At 35.5% G+C, this 19379-nt stretch overlaps 2 protein-coding genes across 2 annotated transcripts; one reads left to right on the top strand and one right to left on the bottom strand.

Annotated features, from left to right (window-relative positions):
- Positions 1-1682: 1682 nt before the first annotated feature.
- Positions 1683-15854, bottom strand: LOC21402257 (transforming growth factor-beta receptor-associated protein 1). The gene is made up of 14 exons (XM_024162574.1): positions 14594-15854; positions 12757-13032; positions 11184-11380; positions 10677-10818; positions 8461-8733; positions 8258-8330; positions 6999-7047; positions 5849-6140; positions 5581-5636; positions 3856-3924; positions 3587-3698; positions 3415-3504; positions 3022-3192; positions 1683-2548 (listed from the first exon to the last, which is right to left on the bottom strand). Exons 1-14 carry the CDS (start codon positions 15728-15730, stop codon positions 2456-2458), a joined length of 3030 nt encoding a protein of 1009 aa, XP_024018342.1. The 5' UTR covers positions 15731-15854; the 3' UTR covers positions 1683-2455.
- A 1242-nt stretch (positions 15855-17096) lies between these two features.
- LOC112090682 lies at positions 17097-18134 on the top strand. The gene has a single exon (XM_024162593.1). It carries the CDS (start codon positions 17097-17099, stop codon positions 18132-18134), a length of 1038 nt encoding a protein of 345 aa, XP_024018361.1.
- Positions 18135-19379: the final 1245 nt, after the last annotated feature.

The raw sequence follows: 19379 nt of genomic DNA on the forward strand, positions 1-19379 counted from the left end.
GGCTCAAGTCCGGCATGGCCCATGATTTTTCATGGGCCGTGCCGGGCCCGCCCATGGGCCAATATATGTTGGCCCAGCGCAGCCCAACAATATTTATGGGCTGGGCCGTGCCTTAAACAGTGACGGGCCGTGCCGGCCTGTCCAGTCACTGTGTCAGGATGGGCCTGGGCCCATTGTTGCATCTCTAAACCCCAAGAAACCCAAGGGTCCCGCTGCACATAGCTTTTCATCTACTCCCCTTCCGTTCAGTGACACATGTCCATACACTTGGGATTTTTCTTCCATTCCAAATCATTTCTACTGGTTTTCTTCCTCTACTTTATCAGCTTTAACTCACCAAATAAAGCCTTTTAAATTTCAATTAAATATGAAAACGTTTTTAGTTTTATTTTCTTTATTATTTTTGTTGTTGATTGTAACTTTTGGTATGGCCCAACAACTCTGTAGAAAATCCACTTAAATAGGAAAACGTTTTTAGTTTTCTCTTTAGAATTTTGTAGAAATTATGTGTAAGTTAGGCTAAAGTTCTTTGACGAGGTTAGAGAGGAACCTATATGTGAAGTGATCTTGAGTGGATTTTGATTCTCTATTTATTCTCCAAAGTTTTATACATTTAAGTGATTAATTTTCTTCTATCTTTGTCTAATTTCTCAAATTGATATATTTTGTCGTCAACTTTTATATAAATTTAGTTATGCTCTTTTTATGCAATTGTTGTTCAATATAATTATATCAATAGTACTGTTTTATGAATAGTCTTCTATTGCAATATTACCTCGAGGTATGTTGTCACTTTTAGATTTCTTGTAAGATAATTTTTCCTAATTCTTAACGTAAATATTTTACTCACTCAAATACATTTTAATTCACATGTTATTCATATATTTATTTTCCGATTGTTAGTTTGAGATGTGAAACTTTCAATTGAGTAATCTCAAAAATCAAAATCCATTCGGGTGAACCAAGCATATAGGGAAATCTCGACGCCTTACCGGTTTTAATTATATAGTTTTCTCATTTACTCCTCTTACGCTTAAACTTCTCAACAAAAATTTCATTTTATTTTATTTTTATTTTATTATTTATCTCATAACGTTTTTATTTGTTAATTGTTTCTTGTTCAATTTGTCTCCTCCTTGTGGATACGACCGCCCTAACTGTGCTATCGCGACCGCTTTATTTTTGACACGTTTGGGCATAATCAACAACCGGCTTAGCTACCTCTTAAGTACGCGAAGATAGGGGCCACACAAGCTAAAAAATAATATTTACATTCAGCTATAACTACTTATATTAAGAATCGAAACGGATAGACTTAACCTTTACCAAGAGCTGATGAACATTAAACTAGTCGTGGTAAAAAAGTCTCAAAACGTTTTCATAACTCTTAAATAGTTTACCTCTACCACACCACTTGGGAGTAAACCCAACACTACTACGCTACGACTTTGGTGGTCCACAAGGGCACTATTGGCTATTAGACTAGCATCTCATACTCGTTATTGAATAATCTCTCTAACTAAACAGCATAGTTATGTTGACAAGCAAATCCAAGTCCAACTATATAACAATAATACAAGCATACAAGGAACCAAAAAATATCTGGGAGTCATAATATTTCAATTTTTCAGAAAAGTACTCTAATTCACATGCCGTATGCACGTTTTATAAAAAGACAATGCACGACTAGAAAGCAAGAATGTGAGTCTAATAGCTTTCTAATCCACCAACTTCGGCATACCACTTGATGTCGATAAATTTTGTCCGACATCTCCATTGAAATACCTTAAATGTGACCTGTTGTGGATTGAACTCACTAGCGACAACAGAAGACAATGCCGCACCAGACGGGATGCTTACCATTTGAAGGCTTATTTATTCAATAGTATGCCAGAAAACTGAAAGTTTCAACTTGAAACTAACCTTTTAATCATGAGCCCAAACGACATCAGAGTTTCAGCGCATATTACAAATACACGATTGGTTCACTCTTAATTGTTGAAAATACAGATAATTACTTTAGAACCGAGGATAGAATTAACAAACAAATAAATAAACACAGCACAAATAAATAGCCTCCCTTGAATGTACATCTTTCTCAACGGTATTAAGTATCAAGACGACCTGTTTTCTGTACGACTCTGATTGAAGTTATTCCTGCAACATACGTCAATTTACCGGGACAACAAAAGTACTGCACAATAAATGAGAGCGAATTCTGTGTAAGCATAAAAAACTTGCTATGGCTTCCTCTATCAACAAATTGAGACCCTTGACAGAGTTCAATATTGCATAATCTGATTTGAGAGCTTCAGAATTACGCTTCAGATGGTTTTCAGTCCTCCAAATTTGTCTCTCCACAATCTGAAAATTCCTGATCCCAAGCTAGCAGGACTGTAGGCAGACAGCGTGAATTCAACTTTGAAATACCATTATGACATCAATTTTGTCCGACTCATCGAGTCACAAGCCAACCTGGTTTTACCAGGATATCTTGTTTAAAGTTGCGACCTGTAACTGAAGTGGAGTCACCCTGACGACGAAAACACTGCATAGGAAAGGACAGCTGTTGTCAAATTCTTGATTTGGAGAAAAAAAAAAGAGAGAGAAGAGTATCAACATAACAATGAAATGATATTTGACGGCCATTTTTTTCATTAAAGACAGCACATGAGACACCGGAAATTCACAAAGTCAGTGGCAGCATTGCTTGTAGTTTGCAGAAACTGCCTTGCTTTTATTCTATGATTTCAAGAGTACCAAACTACTATTTATCTTTATAGCTTCAAATAATGCTATACTCAAGGCCAGCAATGCAGACGGGGGAGAAAGTAATCCTTGAAATATGCAAATGCATTTCTTTCCTGTCCACCCTTTCAGGAAACCATAGGAGACAAATAAATTAGTACAAGCCTAAAACTTCTATTGTATATTTGAAATCCAAATAGGAAAACAATAAAAAAACTAACTGGAAAAAGAAAGACACAAGTTCCAACTAAATGATATAGTAACAGTACCAACCTTGTAACAGACGACAGTATCATCTGGGTACATTGCGAAGAGTTTTGTTCCTAGGCGTGCATGGCAAGAATCACAAAGAGTTTCATCATTGATCTGCACATGCCTCGATCTTTCCTCCAATCTTGCTAACCTTGCATCAGTGTCCAAAGCACGTGAAAGATTATGCACAATCTGAAACAGAGATCAACACATGGCTCACTTCAGAGGAAAAAACAGATAGGTAACGTCAAGGTGTGAATGATGCAACCCAACGATAAATAATTAAAACACTAAAATAGCTTGAACCAGAAGAATATATTTAGGTCAGTTACAGCAAATTGGCTTCAAGGAAATAGGAGCGTTGATTAGGGAAGAATCACATTTCTGTGAACTTAACTAAAAGAAAGAATTTACCTGCCCTTGACGATAATGATGAAGTCGAGCTCTTAACATTCTTAATAGTGTTTCAGAGGCAAGTTGAAGGGGCATATCTGAGGACAATCTCTGCAACATAAAAATAAAGTCTTGTTGAGATTTGATGATGATTTCAGAAGCCCTCATCACAGGTAAGAGAGAGGTCTTATACCTCCAACACCTGTAAAGGATCCAACGATTCTCCATGATTGTGGAGGAGGCGAACAGCAGCCTTAAACATAGGCTCCTTACCATCTTGTGGATTTAAATACATATCAAGTAACCTGAGGTTATTGTCATGCTGATAAGAATGTGAGGGAAAAAATATAGACAATGTATATGCTGAAAAATCACAACAGATTTTAAAAATTCATTTCCTCCACGTAGGTGGTGACTGCATAATCATGTGCGTGCATGTGTGGAAAGGAGAGAAAAACACACTGCATATAGGCATCTGGTCTCCCAATCTCAGCACAATATTGTTCAGCAGCTTCACTGTGTTCCAGCTTCCTGAAACGCAATAGCAATTGTTTTTTTCTTTTTTTAATTAAACACAAACTAGGTACTCTTATTAATGGTTGAAATGATTGCGTACACAAAGGGCGGGTAAGTTATCCTCCAAAAAAAAAAAAAAAAGACACAAGACAATAACAAAAAAGTAGCTAATCTCTAACAATTAGAATCCTTTTCAAATACAGTAAATGATTCATTTAGGAAGCAATTTTATAAGGTAAATTTAACGTAAATATGATTTGTAAATGAATTACTCACCGTAAATATGCTATTTCCCATAGATATTAAAAAAAAAAAATGCTATTTAGCTCTTTCTCCCTTGTAATAGCAAATTAACTTTACATATCTAAAAAGTGTACCATCGTAATAATCAACTAACTTTTTCTTCTATTTTACAAAATGTAGACCTAAATTGCGTAATGAGGTATTGTAAATTTGTAATATAAGTTCATGACATCTTCCACCAGCGGATATCGCTGTTTTCTTATTGGATGACTATAGAGGAGTTCCAACGACTTGATCCAGATCACTCCAAGAGATCTACACCATCACTCGTCAGAGTCAAGCTCTTAATGACCTCAGGAGAATTGAGATTCTAATCCTAGATTACACCTACATTGAGCATAAATATAGGATTTATAGTTATTTTCAAAATATTTCATGTTTATCTATTAGGATTATTTTAGATTTATTTGACTTTGATTATTATTAGGTCATATGCATCTATAAAATAGACCTAGTGTTTTTTATTCTTTCCCTTCAGACCTTGATGTAATATTTTTTTTTATACCCAGAAATACCTTGATGAATATTATTAAAATACATAAAATTTCCTCTTTATTGTTCTCTCCTCTCTAAATGCTTCCTCTTCCCTCAATTTTCGTCTTCTTCTCTATTTCATTCTCTATCTTTCTTTAATCTATCTTGGTCCTACATCAACAACATTTTTTTTTCCTCGATAAGAAAAACCTTTTCATTGATAGGATGAGATATCCGGACAAAAAGAACAAATAAAAAGAGAGAGAGAGAGAACTCCAAGAGAGATGATGCATTATCTCCCTATAACGTCCAACCAATTTAGAAATCAAAGAAAAACGAATATCCTTGAATTCCTTGTCAGTTGAGGTCCAAGGTGAAGCTAAGAATAGCTTTTTCAAAAACGCCTATCACATCCTCTAAAATTTCCCTATAACGTCCTACATCAACAAGATGATCAACTTAATGATCAAAACTTTCATATACTTGCTAATTCTATAAATATTTCCATTTGTGATACAAATTCTAAGAAAGATGATTCACTATCCAAACCAAAAAATCTCTTCAAAATGCAGCAAACCAAATAATTTTAAAATATTTGTAGGCTAAAGTTAGCAATTAAAAATGCAATACAAGAGTAATAAATCCATACGCACACGGATACAATTAAAGTAACACTAGTTAAACGTCTGTCACAACCTGGATTTATCAATAGTTCTCTCAGAACCAAAATATTAAGGTGGTATTTCACATTAATATTGACAACAGTGTATTAATTACAATCCAATCATGGATAAATGAATCTATTTATCTGTGACCAATAGATTTGAATTCAAATAAAGGGTTCATTTGATTTACTGTGAATCTGTGATAGAAGTGTAAGTAACAGAAACTTACAAGGCCAAAATTTGAAGCACCAATGACTCTTGGCCTAGCTTTCTGTAAAGAATAGCCTGTTTGGTAGAGCAAGAATATGTGATTAGCAGTTCACAATAAATAAGAGTTCGGCCTTAGGTAGTGCAATCATTGATGGTCCCCAATCAGTAGAAAGAGATTGATGAAAATATTGAGGTCTCCAGGATCTCAAGACATTGAATCAGCCAAAGCAAAAAAAAGAAGAATAATTCAAGACACTAAACAAGGTTATCAAAGAGTTATGGCGAACCTTTTCCAACCACAGCTCCGATCCTTCAATCAAATCAAGAATCTCCTCTGGATCATACATATCTGAAAACTGTAAAAACATCTGCAGTCTTTCACGAACAGAAGTTTGATAAATTAAATTTCCTGCAGGATCAGAAGAAGTTGCTCTTCCATCTATCTTTCCAGTGCCAGGGTTTTGAGAATTAGTTTCTTCTTCAAAGGCTTCAATAGTTGATTTGGCGAGTGAAAGAGCGTATATGGTATGGAATCGAGTATCACTAAAATCTTGCTCTTCAATTAACCACTGAAGATACCTGCGGTGAAGATAAAGATCTAAGTTCTAAATCCATTCCATGAAGGTTCCCATGGGAAAGAAACTTTTTTATTTTTCACTGTAACCTTTTTTCTTTTTCCTTTACAAGTATCCTTAAGGAAAGATTTTTTTTTTTAAAGAAAAACTACCATAAAAGGCACATGCCCATAAATCTCACAAGAAAAACTTTTCTGCTTTGTTTATTTCACACAAGAGCATGATATATTCATTCCCCATAGCAACGTGCGTCTGCATATCATAAATGGAAAGAAAATTTTCCTCCAGTTCTGTTTACGTACCAAAATAAAGAATGCAATTCCAATTCCTGAAAAGTATACAATTGAATCAAATGCTCCCCACTTCCCTTTTCCTCTTCATTTCTTTCCAAACCCTTTCCCTTCCGATTAAAATCTATTACAAATAAGTATACGTGCCCTAAATTCATTTCAAAACCCTTGATGCCTCAAGTAATATTGATTAGCATCCCATTAATTATTCAACTACCGCAAAAAGGAGATGCAATATCAAGTCATTATTCCCTACAATACCAACAACCTAACATATGGGGATTCGAGATTGACAACCAATCACAGATGAAGAGCCTGGAATAAAGAGTTTCATTCATTGGCCAAATCATTGGGAAAAATTTGTAGGACCACGATGTGGTTTCAAAAGGTCACTTCTCCACATTCAATGTCATGATGAACAGACTGATATTAAAAGTCCTGTTACATCAACTAAAGGCAACAGCACAATGACCTTAACTCCAGGAGCTGTGGCCACATAAGTAACACAACTTTCTTTCTCTAGCAAAAATCCTACCTGTGCATGTATGTGTATAAATCCGGAATGAACATACCTTTGAAATATTTCTATCTTGGATGGATCAATAGCTGCAATAACTTCATCTGCAATAAGTATCAAAAGCATTAAGAGTTTGAACATTTTCCGCTATCCCTAATTTTGTTAAGTTAAAGGGATATTTTGTTTCCTTTTTGGGAGTCTGAGTAGTTTTTCTGTGTCTTTTTTGTTGTTGACTTTTTCCCTTTTCTTTTCTGGAGGATTTCTCACCTTCCTCACCTTTATTGATTAATTTTTGTCAATAAAGGTTCTCAGTTTATGATAAAAAAAATAAATATGAAGAACGATACCCAAAAAAATATAATAAAAAAATCTTGAAAAAAACCAATGATTTTCCATTTCTTTTTTAAAAAAAAAAAAAAAAAAACCCAAATATTATCAATTTTCAGCTGAATGTCATGCAAGTGGCAAACAATCAGGTCCATAGAAACAGTTGGGAGACTAGAAAGATCATTATTATTTTTTGAGGCTCATGCCTTAAGGCTCATTTCAAAGGGATTATAGGTGAAAAATGCTAAGGGATGACCTTACAGCACATACATCAAGGGGGTAAGACACTAATAGGGACAAACCCTAAAGTACACTCTGAGATGAAGTCTCCAACATGCTACATGATGGTACAGTCCCAAAGACAACTATTATAGACAAGAGAGGAGGAAGTAACATAAGATACTGAAAAAGATAAACCTTTTTTGAGTCTATTAACTTTGGGTAAAGACATACTTTCCAGTCACCAACATATCCCAAATTTAGTTTTCAAAACAAAAAAAAAAGTTCCAAGATTTAGTAAAGCCCTAGACTAAAAGTCATCTTTTTCTTTAAAAAACCATTATCTCCATATGTTTCAAGTTTTGAAAAAAAAAAGGGATACTAACTAAACAATTACTCAATGCCATCGAAACCAACAAAAAACAAAGAAATTAAAAAAAAAAAAAAAGAAAAAGAAAAAGAGAGACATGTGCAATAAACTGAGTGCCATAGGAAAAATTAGACAACTAGTGCCCAACACATACAAGATATAGAACAATAACTATAAAGTTCACAAGATATTAACCAAAAAAAAAAAAAAGGAATAGATGGAAACCAAAATTTGTGGAAAGCCAAATCCACCATTGAGACATTATGAACTTAAAAATGCAGTAGGCACCCAAAAGATAAGAGTATGGTTGAAGAGAATGAACACAATAACAATAATTAAAAAAAAAAAAAAGAGAGGAGGTCATGACTCGTGAGTAATCTTCGAGAATGATGTCCCACCTGGAGCAAGCTGCTTTGCTCTTTTTTCTGATGTTAAAATCTGAACCGCAAAAACCTGGTTGATATCTGCAATCTAATGTGACAAAACAAGCACCCGGTTAACTCTTTAGTATGTGAATCATTAAACCACCTCCTTGTTGATTCAAACGACACATGAACAAGCCAAGAGAGAGATAGAAGAAGAAGAAGTTCAGAAAATGTACCCATCCAAGATGTTGTAGGACAAGCTCTTCATCAGATGACTCCTCAAGAATCTTGGATGCCTCAGCTGCAGCAGTTTCCTTCCCAGAGAGAATATGGGTGCTGGTATCCCCAAAATCACACTCAAAAGCAGCATCTTTCCATAGACCAGAAGAATAATTTCTAGCTAGAATGCGCCAAATAGCAAGCGCCTTTGAGTTCATTCCTCTACTTGCATATAGAAAAGCAAGTGTTCGTAAGTGTCCAGAGTCATCTAACAGAGTTTCCAACTCCTCCTGCACTGCCCAGGTAAGTTGTACAGTCACCCTTCAAGCAGGCTCCAGATAATGGTCTCTGTTTTGCAATGCACTGGAATACTAAGATTCCCCAGTTTACTGACATCCTCTTAAAGTGCATTTTGTTTGAGGCCTTTAAGTTATATCATTCTAGACCCACAGCCAAAAATAGACCAAATATTTCTGAATCTGGAAAGTTATTATGTTAGCTCATAATTTCTAACAGTATCCATGTTCCTCTCCTGTTGGATGAAATCCCCATACTTTCATTTACTATCATTCTTTGATGGAGATGGACAGTGGCGGAGCAAGAAAAAATTTTCAGGGGGGGCGGGATTAAAGTCAAAGTTTTGCACTTAAACTATAATGCTATGTTTGGTAGGAAGGAAAGAAAATATGATAGAAAGGAAATATGGAAGTGATGGAAAATAGCAATGATGGAAAAGAAATTAATTTTCTTTTATGTTGTTTGGTATGAGAAGATAGAAAGAAAATGAGCTTACCTTCACTTGTTTGGTATTGGAAGTTAAATTGGGAGGAAAGAAAAAATCTTACTCGTAAATTACTTTTATACCCTTAAATTTTTTGCTTGGATGTTGATGGAGAAAATGGTAGTTTAGTAACTTTGCTCACTTTAATGAGTTGTCTCCATTTTCCATCACATTTTCTGCCCACTTGTGGAAAGAAAAAAAATGGTGGAGCCCACATGTATTATTTTCCACTCAATTTTCTCTTCCTTTCTCTTTTCTCTCCTACCAAACAACATACATTTTCATTTTCCCTCCCAAAATCCATCCATCTTCTTCCTTCCTTCTACTTTTCTTTCCTACCAAACATACACTAAGTGCAACTATTTTTTCTCTTTAATTATCTTCTTCTATATATTTGTATTTTTTATTTCTTTTTTTAAATGACTCACGATTGTAATCGAGTTTAATTCACTTTTTTAAGTGCAATATCTACAAAATTATAAATTTATGTAGCAGTAGAGTTGATTTTTTTATTTGGAATTTTAATTTCAATTATGAGTATGTTTAAAAGTCAAATTTTAAGGTATAATTGAAGCATTTTGAATAAATTATAAAATATGAGTAAACTTAAAAGTTAAAATTTCAAGGATAATAGCAACTTTTTAGACAAAATCTGTAAAAATGCAATTTAAAAACTTTGAGAAGGGGCAAATCATATATAAATATATAAGAAAATATTTTTTCGGGCCAAATTTCAAAGGAGCCCTTGGGCCCGGGGGGGGGCAGCTGCCCTCCGGGGGCCTAAGGTAGCTCCGCCCTGGAGACGGACAATGTAAAGATGTTAGCAGGTGGAATGAACATAGTTTCATCACAAACCTCGACAATACAGGAAGATTATACTATAGCCCATTCTTTAGAGTTCATCTTACTTTAAAAAGTCTCCCATAGAAATCTTACTTTTTAATTCTGATTTCTTTAGATTCCTATACAAACAGAACTGTGAAGGTATAAAATCTTTACAGACTGCATCAACAACCAAGCATTTTTTTTTTTTTTTTTTGGGTGTAATTACCTTGCAGTGGACTCACTAAACTCAGAAATCTTAAAGCCTTTCTCAAGGTACAATAATAATCTCCAGATCTCTCCAGTCAACAACATTTATGATGAATTTCTGAAAACTCTTCTTTTTTTTTTTTTCCCTGCTTCCTCTAATAGGAAAAGTATGAACTAACATTTCAATTCGCATTCATTCCAGATTTGCTCGTAGTCTTACCCTTTATGTTTTCAATGCATGTAAAGATGAGTTCTCTAACTTAAAATCCATAAAACAGAAGATCTGAAGATGTAACCAATTTCAACCAATTTCAGGTTGAAACCTGTCTAAATGCAAAAGACTGCAGATGTACATACCTACTAAGACCAATTAAAGGAAGGCAAACAACAGGGTAAAACAAAAGGCAGGAAATAACATACCACAATACAGGAGTTTGCAGAAGATGCCAACTTCTCCATGTCATCAACACGATTTAAAGCTCTATAGAGGTACATCAGTAGTGTATCAACTCCCTCCTCAACTGACAGATTCAAATCCTTCTCACGAGAAACCTCCAAATACCTACAGACCATGTGAATAACATGTCGTTCAGGCATGCGCAAAGAAAGGTGTCATGACCAACACAGAACAAAGTTATTATAATAATCAAATGAAAAAGAAAATACGTAAGTCATTAACCAAATTGGAAGAGTAGACGGCCCTATTTCCCTGATCCACCGATCTCAATAAATAAAGAAAAGGAACTGCGGTAGTAAAAATAACAATAACAACAACAACAACAACAACAATAAGCATAATAATAACAATAACAATAACAATAACAATAATAATAATAATTATTATTATTATAATTATAATAATAATAATAATTATAACTATAATGATGATGATGATGATGATCAAATAAGCAAAAGAAATGTAGGGACCTAATAATCGACTTGATAGCAGACTCCAATAAATCAGCTCGACTTGGGGGCTTTAAAAGGAAATCATCATCAACTTGCGTATCCACTCCTGCTTTTCTAAGAAAGATAGCCCGTTGGATGGCCATTAACCCTTCATCTACAACATCTTCAAGAGGTACAGGGGGTGGATGCAAACCCCAATATCGGTTTCTAGGAACCTTAAAAATATAAATATAAGTACAATTTACATAAAAAAATATAATACATTTATGGAAATTTAAGTGCTATGACCAGAAATTTAGAGGATGATAGTAAAACTAGAACATCATAAGTCAGCAAATTACCAATCGTAAGAGGGATGGAAAAAAGATAGGAAAGAGAAGCGAAATACCAAGGTGAAAAAAATAAAAAGCAGGGATTTTTCTTTTGTACTATTTGGAAGAAAAGAAAGAAAAGAGGAAAGAAAATGTCTAAGCTTTTTCTTTTTTTTTTTCTAAAGAAGAAAAACTCCTTTCATCACCATACCCTGATACAAAATAAGAAAATGAGGTGTGATTAGGGTAAGAAAACAGTTATTAGGTACACTATTTGTTTTGTCAAATATTTTCTCCTCTTTTCTTTCCAAAGTTAATAGGATTAACAGTGTAGCCCCTAAAAACTCCTTTAATAACTGCCCAATTTCCTCTAATAAGAAATCCAATATTCCATTTACTCAAAAAAACTCCCTTATCCAATTTCTTTCCTCTCCCTTTTCCACCCTACCAAACATAGGGTAAAACTTCATTTGTTAATGCTTTACGGATAAACTTACTAGAAAAAGGCCTAGTATATTAAACTGTGTATTCAAGGAAATTATAAATATATGCATGCATGCGTATATATGCACTATTGGTGTATTTACTTGCTGCTGACAGAGGAGCGGAACGTACAACTATTCAGCTCAGATAAGATTCAAGAATAAAACAAATACAGATTCGTGAGATGTTACACTTATGTGTGAAATTTGGCACTCTTCCCCCAAAAAGAGAAAGTGAGAGAGCGCTCACAAATTAACAAGGCGCCCTTCCCCTGTCTTCATCCAGAACCAGGAAAACATCTTTTTTCTTTATTTTTTTTCCCTAATAAGAAACTTCCTTTCATTGATAATAAAATCAATAACAAAGGAAGAAACCTCCTTTCTTTGATGATAAAATACATACTAATTTCAAACGAAATATTCTGCAAAAGTCGCACTAAGTTATAAAGAAACAAGAGCAAAGAAAGTCAAGCCCTTTGATCCATTGTTCCCTTAAATCAGCTGTGCATTTCAGCCTTATGTTAATCTTCAACTAAGAACTTTGATAAGGTTTGAACGGTTATGATAACACATTTCAAGTGTTCAAAATGACCCTACAGATAATGTAAAAATCTCCATTTTACATTTTTTCCCTTCTCTTTTCCTTCTTTTAGATAAAGAGAGAAAAATGACAAGAGAGGTTCTCTTAATCTAACAAAAATACGATGAAAATGAGAGAGAGAGAGAGAAAGGGAGAGAGAGAGAGAGAGAGAGAAAGAGAGAGAGAGAGAGCAGCATTATGGACATAAAATGATATACCAGTAGTGACCATCTATTTGGATCTCGCATTACAAAGGGAAATATTTCAGAAGGCTGCATGGTCTCAGACTGCAGAAAATGATTTACTGCTTCCTCAAAATGCAAGCCAAAGAGTAGGAGAAACCCCGCTTGAGCATGTATAAAGGAGAGCACGTCCTTTGTCATTTCGCCTTCACACTCAAGCTCCTCAGCTAAGGATATGGCTTCCTTGAAGTTCTTTTTTCTCAGAAGGTCTTTAATTTGTTCTTCAGGAGTTAATTTCTGATAGCAAATAACCTAGAAATTTGCAATCACAAAAGCAATATCTTAAAAACTGCTAATAACAAATACAAAGATGTGCATAAACAGCCCAACTAAAACATATGATTTCATAGTTTTGGAGCTAAAAGATAGATGGATATATTACAAGTCTACAAAAGCACAGAATTTCCAAGTCTCAATAAACTTCACACTCGTGATTTGATGCCGCGCTGAAGCCCTTATCTTTCAATCTCTCCAGGCTGGTGCATTTTATGTGAGTAGCGAGTCATTGAACCATTTATTTTTACATTGTTCTTTTGCTAACCAGATTTGGTCTTTGCTGTTGAAGGAGTTTGGGTTTTTATGGGCAATGCCTAGGTTCTATGCAGAGCTGCTTGAGCTCCCCTCCATCTAGTCTCAGTTGCAGGGGCCAAAGTTTTGTGGAGAGTAGCTACCTTAGCTATTTTTTGGAGCATCTGGCTTAAAAGGAATCACATAATTTTCGAAGACCGCAGGGAAGATGATTTTGTTATGGGATAAAGTGAAGTATTGTGTCTCGTCATGGGTATATAGAGATAAAGAATTTGGAAGTCCGATTTCTCGGATTTTGTTAGGAGCTGGGCACCGTTTCTACAGTCAATTTTGTAATTTTGGTCTCTGATAGTTTTTCTTTCTTGCTCTTTCTTGCTGGGCTTGATTTTGTCAAGGGATTCTCTTCCTCTCGCCCCAGGCATATTCTTTTTACTTCATTAAGAAAAGCTTCAGTTTCTTTTCAAATACATAAAAAAAAAAAAAAAAAAAAAAAAAAAAAGCTCTTCTGAAATGGAGGTTCTACCCAAACACATGCGTTTCATGTAAAATTTCTGTAACATTTACTTCCACACCCACTCATTGAAGCTATCTGCTAGCACATTAGACAAAAAGCAAATCAACAGTCTCCCAGACACAGTATTCCTTCTTGCTACCCACAAACCATGTTCTTCAAAAAATCAAACCAAAGAAATCATAAATCAACAGGTATGATCGAAATACTAGGAGTGGCATCAGAACCACCATTGTCACTGCCATGTTAGACCAAGTTTTAGAATACTAGAATGGCAGGTAAGGACTTGAGTATCCAAACAATTAATCAAAATCTTTTCTTGGCATTGCAAAAGTTATGAAAAGATTGTTTCGAATAATCTTATTAAAAATTCAACATAATCATTATAGTCAGCATAAAATGAAATGAAATAATAAAATAAAATAAAAAACTCTCATCGTGCTCACTTGTGACTAAGTCCTAGGCATTAAACACAAGATAATTGTCTTTAGAAACTTGCCTCCATCTTCATTAAAAGAAAGAAATCTTAAAGGGATGATAAGGAGACTCTGGCAAGTAATCCATAAAAAGTATCCAAGCTTTTTTCTCCTGCTAAAGGTATCCAATTTTTATAAATGTATGGCACTCATCATTCAGCTTGCGCTTAGCAATAATTTGAGAATCAATAAATCATAATACAAACAGCACAGAGATGTAACTGAAATTAATGTTATGTGCATGTGATGCAGTATAATGAAATACAAACCACACTGTTTAATAGACTTTCTTACAAACCTTGCCGGGAGTAGCAACAACAACAAGTTTCCTATTTCCATCTTCCCCATCTGCAACAATGCAAGGACCCCCGACAGCTTCGCCACCAAAAGCAACCGTTTGAACGCAAGTAGCCGATTTCTTATGATATAGATCCATCTTACCGTCCCTTACAACCACAACATATAACGATATCTCCCCAATAGAATCCAGTCCGTGGCGGAAAACAATGCTCCCAGCAACAGGTTGCCCATGTGCATTAACTATAACCCCAACATTGTCCACCAACAAAAGCACATTCCATTCTCTAGACAACAATTTAAGCCTGGGCGGATGAGATACATCCGGCAAAGAAAATATCACGCCGATTTGTCCCGTTAAACATGAAATCAAACTATACCCAGCAGCCGTACCAACAATGACAGAATCATTAAGCCACACCATTGACATAATCCCATCAACGCACTGAATTTCTTTAAGAATTACATAAGAAACATTTAAACCATCGGAAACTTGGTCATTTCTACCCACTCTACTATTACTACCCAAAACAATCTCTATCAAAATCAATCTTTTACCAATAACAACAGCAAAAACATGACTACCTTCATGATGCTGCTCTGGCTCCTTAATCTTCAATCCGTTCGCCCTGATCCCGCCGCCCAATTTCTGCAAAAACCTCTGACTCGTCTTACTCGAAGAACTCTCAGTCGAATTCCCAACACTTTCTGACAAATCCGAACTCTCCGCTTCGCTACTTCTCAACCGCCTCGTGAACACCGTAACCCCTTTCAAGAAGCTCAATCTCTTCAATGGCTGCGACAACATCAAATCCCCCAAGAACAAAAACCCTCCAGACAACACCAAAACCTTCCCGATTCCTCCAAACACCTGCAGGGACTCCACCGGAGAATCGCCGACCGAAATGGTTCGCAGAAGCGAGAGGTTGGAGTCCGAAGCATCGAAATTGTCAGGGTTTGTGGAGAGCAAAAGGAGAGTTCCAGATTGGGTTCCGAGGTAAATTAGGGTTTGGGAATCGGAGACGGAGAAGAGAGCGAGGGATCGGAAGGGAGTGAGAGTGCTAGGGTGGTCGGAGAAGTCGGAATGGGCGAGCGGTTCGAGGACCGTGCAAGTCCTCGAGTAAGGTTTGGCCTCCATGAGAGAGACAGAAGCCAAAGCGCCCAACTTTTCCGGCGAGAGAGATGAAGAGTGATGAGTGAAGACGTTAGTTGACGCGTTCAACTTCAAGCTTCTCCTCGTGTTTCAAGCTCCTTGCAGTCTCCGTTTGCCTTTTTCGGAAAATTAACGCCTTTTCCGATTAATCGATTTAAATTTTTAATTAAAATTAATATGTGTAATTTATATAAATATTTTTAATTATAATAAAAGAATTAAATACGACTCTTTTAAAAAAAACTTAAATTAATCATTCTTTTAAGTAATTAAGACTTAAGGTGAAAATTTTAAATAGATAACTAATTCTTTTAATGAAACTTTTGTCTTTTCTCAAATGCCCTTATCATTTATCACAAAAATAAATAATTAAAATATCACAAAAGAAAACTCTCCAAAACAAATCTCCTCTCATCTAAAGGCAACCGCGTCATCCAAAGGCAATCGCGTCGTCCAAAGGTAGCCGCCGGTGCCGCCCTTCACCGCTCGAGACGCCCCCTGCCAACGTCCATCATCACCTGCATCCATTTTCGTTCACACTCCGGTGTTGTTTTTGGCAGTAAAGAGAACAAGCTCTAAGCTTAGCATTTGTCTCGAATCCTCTCTCTTTTTTTTTTTTTTTTTCTTAAATCGTTGTTTAAATGTTGGGTATTCGTACTTAGGTGTTTTATTTGAAAAACCAACAATATTCATGTTATTTGGTTGCCTCTTTCGAATTGTGAAATCTAAAAAATCGAAGAAATCAATGACAAGTCGAGCATACCGTTCTTACCGGTGTGACCGGTAAGAAAATTTCAAACCGGTCAGAACAATAGTTCCAGTAAGAACGATCTGATGAGTCAGACTTTTCTTACCGGTGTGACCGGTAAAAAAATTTGAAACCGGTCGGAACGATTTTCCAATAAGAAAGATCTGATCGGTTAGAATTTTTCTGGAAGAGTATATAATACTCACTGTAATTTTTTAGATTTTGTAGCTTTCTTCCATTATTATATTTCATTTTCAAGTTTTATAATATTAGTATTATTTCTTTTTATAGGAAATTATTGTAATTGTCATATATTTTTGATATGATAGAGAGTGGAAGAAAACAAGTGATGGATCGTATGGATTAGTTTCGAAGAATGAGGAAATAAAGAACATATTATTATTTAATGATCCATTGAAAGTGAAATTTTCTAAGGTTGTTGAAAGCATATTTGAAAGGCGTCATGTGAGTCGAAGTAGTACAGATTTGAAACTAAGTTACATTTCTTTGTCATCGTCAACTTCAGGCCCTAAATTAATCTTAGATGATTTTGACACCACTTGTTATCTTTGTGACCATTGTGCCATATTACAATGTAGAAGCATGCTACATGTGGAGCTCATTAAAAAAGACGAATGTGGTGAAGGAAATGTGAAAGAGGGACTCGAAGTTGAAGAAAACGAAGAATGCAACAAAGAAAATGATGGAATCATTCGAGACAAGTATTTCGACGTTAACATGGAAGCATCAGAGCTTTATGATGCTGGTTCAGCACCAGGTTGTGAGGGTGATCGTATAGACAAGCCTACACTTAAGGAGCACCCTCGCCGAGAAACATCAGCATCTGCCCCAACTCCGGATCAAGAGATTCTGTATCTAGATATGGTTGAGGTGGATCACTGTGAACCGCTAGTTGTCGACGACACTTGTATGTCTTATAGCTTTGATGACAGTATGAGAATTGCAATCGGTCAAGAATTTGCGAGCAAGACTGAGGTGAAGAATTTGTTGATCAATGCTTCGTTGAAAGCTTATTTTGATTATAACATTGTCAAGTCGACAACGAAATTGTTTGTCGCAAAATGTGTAGTGTCAGATTGTAAGTGGGCACTGCGAGCAGTGAGGATCAATAACTTGGATCGTTTCTCCCTACGAACATACTACAACATCCGTACTTGTTCTTCTAGTTTGGTTGATAAAAAGATCCGACAAGCGACTTCAGAGTTAGTTACATATATGTTAAGGAAAAGGTTTCCAAGCCAAATTGACACGCCAACCCCAATTAAAGTGATGAACATGATGGAAAACCATGGTGTTACAATAAGCTACTTCAAAGCATGGAAGGGCAAACATATCACCGTAAATGATATTAGGGGTGCATCGGAGCTCAGCTTTGGTATGCTTCCTAATTATTTGCACATGCTGAAGGTAATAAATCCCGGCACAGTCACACATTTGGTGGTTGAAAGAGATGAAAAGTTTAAGTACATTTTCATTGCGTTGGGGGCATCTATTAAGGGTTTCAAGGCAATGATGAAGGTAATTGCAGTTGATGGAACTTTTTTAAAGATTGAATATAAGGGAACATTGATTATAGCCACCGCCCAAGACGACAACTACCATCAGTATCCTCTTGCTTAGGCCGTGGTTGACTTGGAGAATAATGAATCGTGGAAATGGTTCATGACAAAACTTGAGGAGCTCATACTCGACGACAAGGAGTTGTTCATCATTTTAGATAGACATCAAAGCATCATCAACACAGTCGACGATGTTTACAAGAACTCACAACATGGATTTTGTGCACGTCACCTTTCATAAAACATCAAAACACAAGTTAACCGAGGATCTCGTGTTAGGGGAAGCAAGAAAAATGGTAAGGATGCCGTTGTAACAAAGTTCATGAATGTCGATGCGGCATATACTGCCTGAGTTCAACAAGCTTTATAATGACCTAAAGAATAGGTATCCTGCTGCTGTTGAGTATCTTGAAGACAATGTCGATGTTAGAAAATGGGCTAGGTGTTACTTCACAAGTTCTCGCTGCTGGTTCCCGAATCGAATTTGGGTGCGGAAGCGTGGGGATGAAAAACAGCGGATCGTGTATAATAAAAATTTTCATAAAACTTTTGAGATACTCTATAGATTATATTAATTTATGCATGAATAAATTAATCACATTAATTTACATCATTCAAGGATCAACCGAAAAATACCTGGAAGCCGACTCGGATGATAACTTGAATTTCTTTGACCACGAACAGTCCTTGCTCCAAGCTTTGTGTTTAGAATACCAAAGTCTTCCACGTCAATTCCTTGATTCCACGTAGACGTGTGTGTGGGCACACATGAGACAAAATAGGTTTCTTAAACACTCGAATTTCCACAAACACCAACGCATGCACGATTTGGAATTTTTGGAGAAAAATATTTTGTTCTCTTTTTCCTCTATGAGAATTTCGGCCACACTCAATTAGGGCTGAATAATGTGTCAAAAATTGTCTTTACAATTTTTTATCTTTCTCATATTTAAAGAGAAGAAGTCAAACTTCAAAATAGAATCAAATCCTTATCTCCAATTTTGAATTGGGAACAAAAAATTCCTTCCCCTTATCCACTTGGTGGCCGGCCACACTCTAAGGTTTTATCCCTGTGTGTGGCGCCTATCTCAGATAGGGAAGGAAGAGATTTTATCCTTTATCCAGTAGTCCAATTTTAATTTAGATTAAAATTTGAATTTAAGTCAAACTTAAATTAATTTGAATTCTAAATTGAACAACTTATCAAATAAGTTTAAATGGATAAATCTACATATGTTCAAATTCAAATTTAAATAATCACATTATTTAAATAATAATAATTAATTCTCAATTAATTATTTTTCGA

The sequence above is a fragment of the Morus notabilis genome, unplaced genomic scaffold (genome assembly GCF_000414095.1).
Source record: "Morus notabilis unplaced genomic scaffold, ASM41409v2 Scaffold274, whole genome shotgun sequence".
NCBI classification, from domain to species: Eukaryota; Viridiplantae; Streptophyta; class Magnoliopsida; order Rosales; family Moraceae; genus Morus; species Morus notabilis.

Excerpts from the sequence above, each read along its gene's own strand:
- LOC21402257 (XM_024162574.1), bottom strand. The coding sequence starts at position 15,730 with ATGGAGGCCAAACCTTACTCGAGGACTTGCACGGTCCTCGAACCGCTC. Across the intron at positions 11,381-12,756 it reads CAAATAGATGGTCACTACTG|GTTCCTAGAAACCGATATTG; the intron begins GTATATCATTTT and ends TATATTTTTAAG. Across the intron at positions 3,699-3,855 it reads AGACCAGATGCCTATATGCA|GTTACTTGATATGTATTTAA; the intron begins GTGTGTTTTTCT and ends CAATAACCTCAG.
- LOC112090682 (XM_024162593.1), top strand. The coding sequence starts at position 17,097 with ATGCTACATGTGGAGCTCATTAAAAAAGACGAATGTGGTGAAGGAAAT.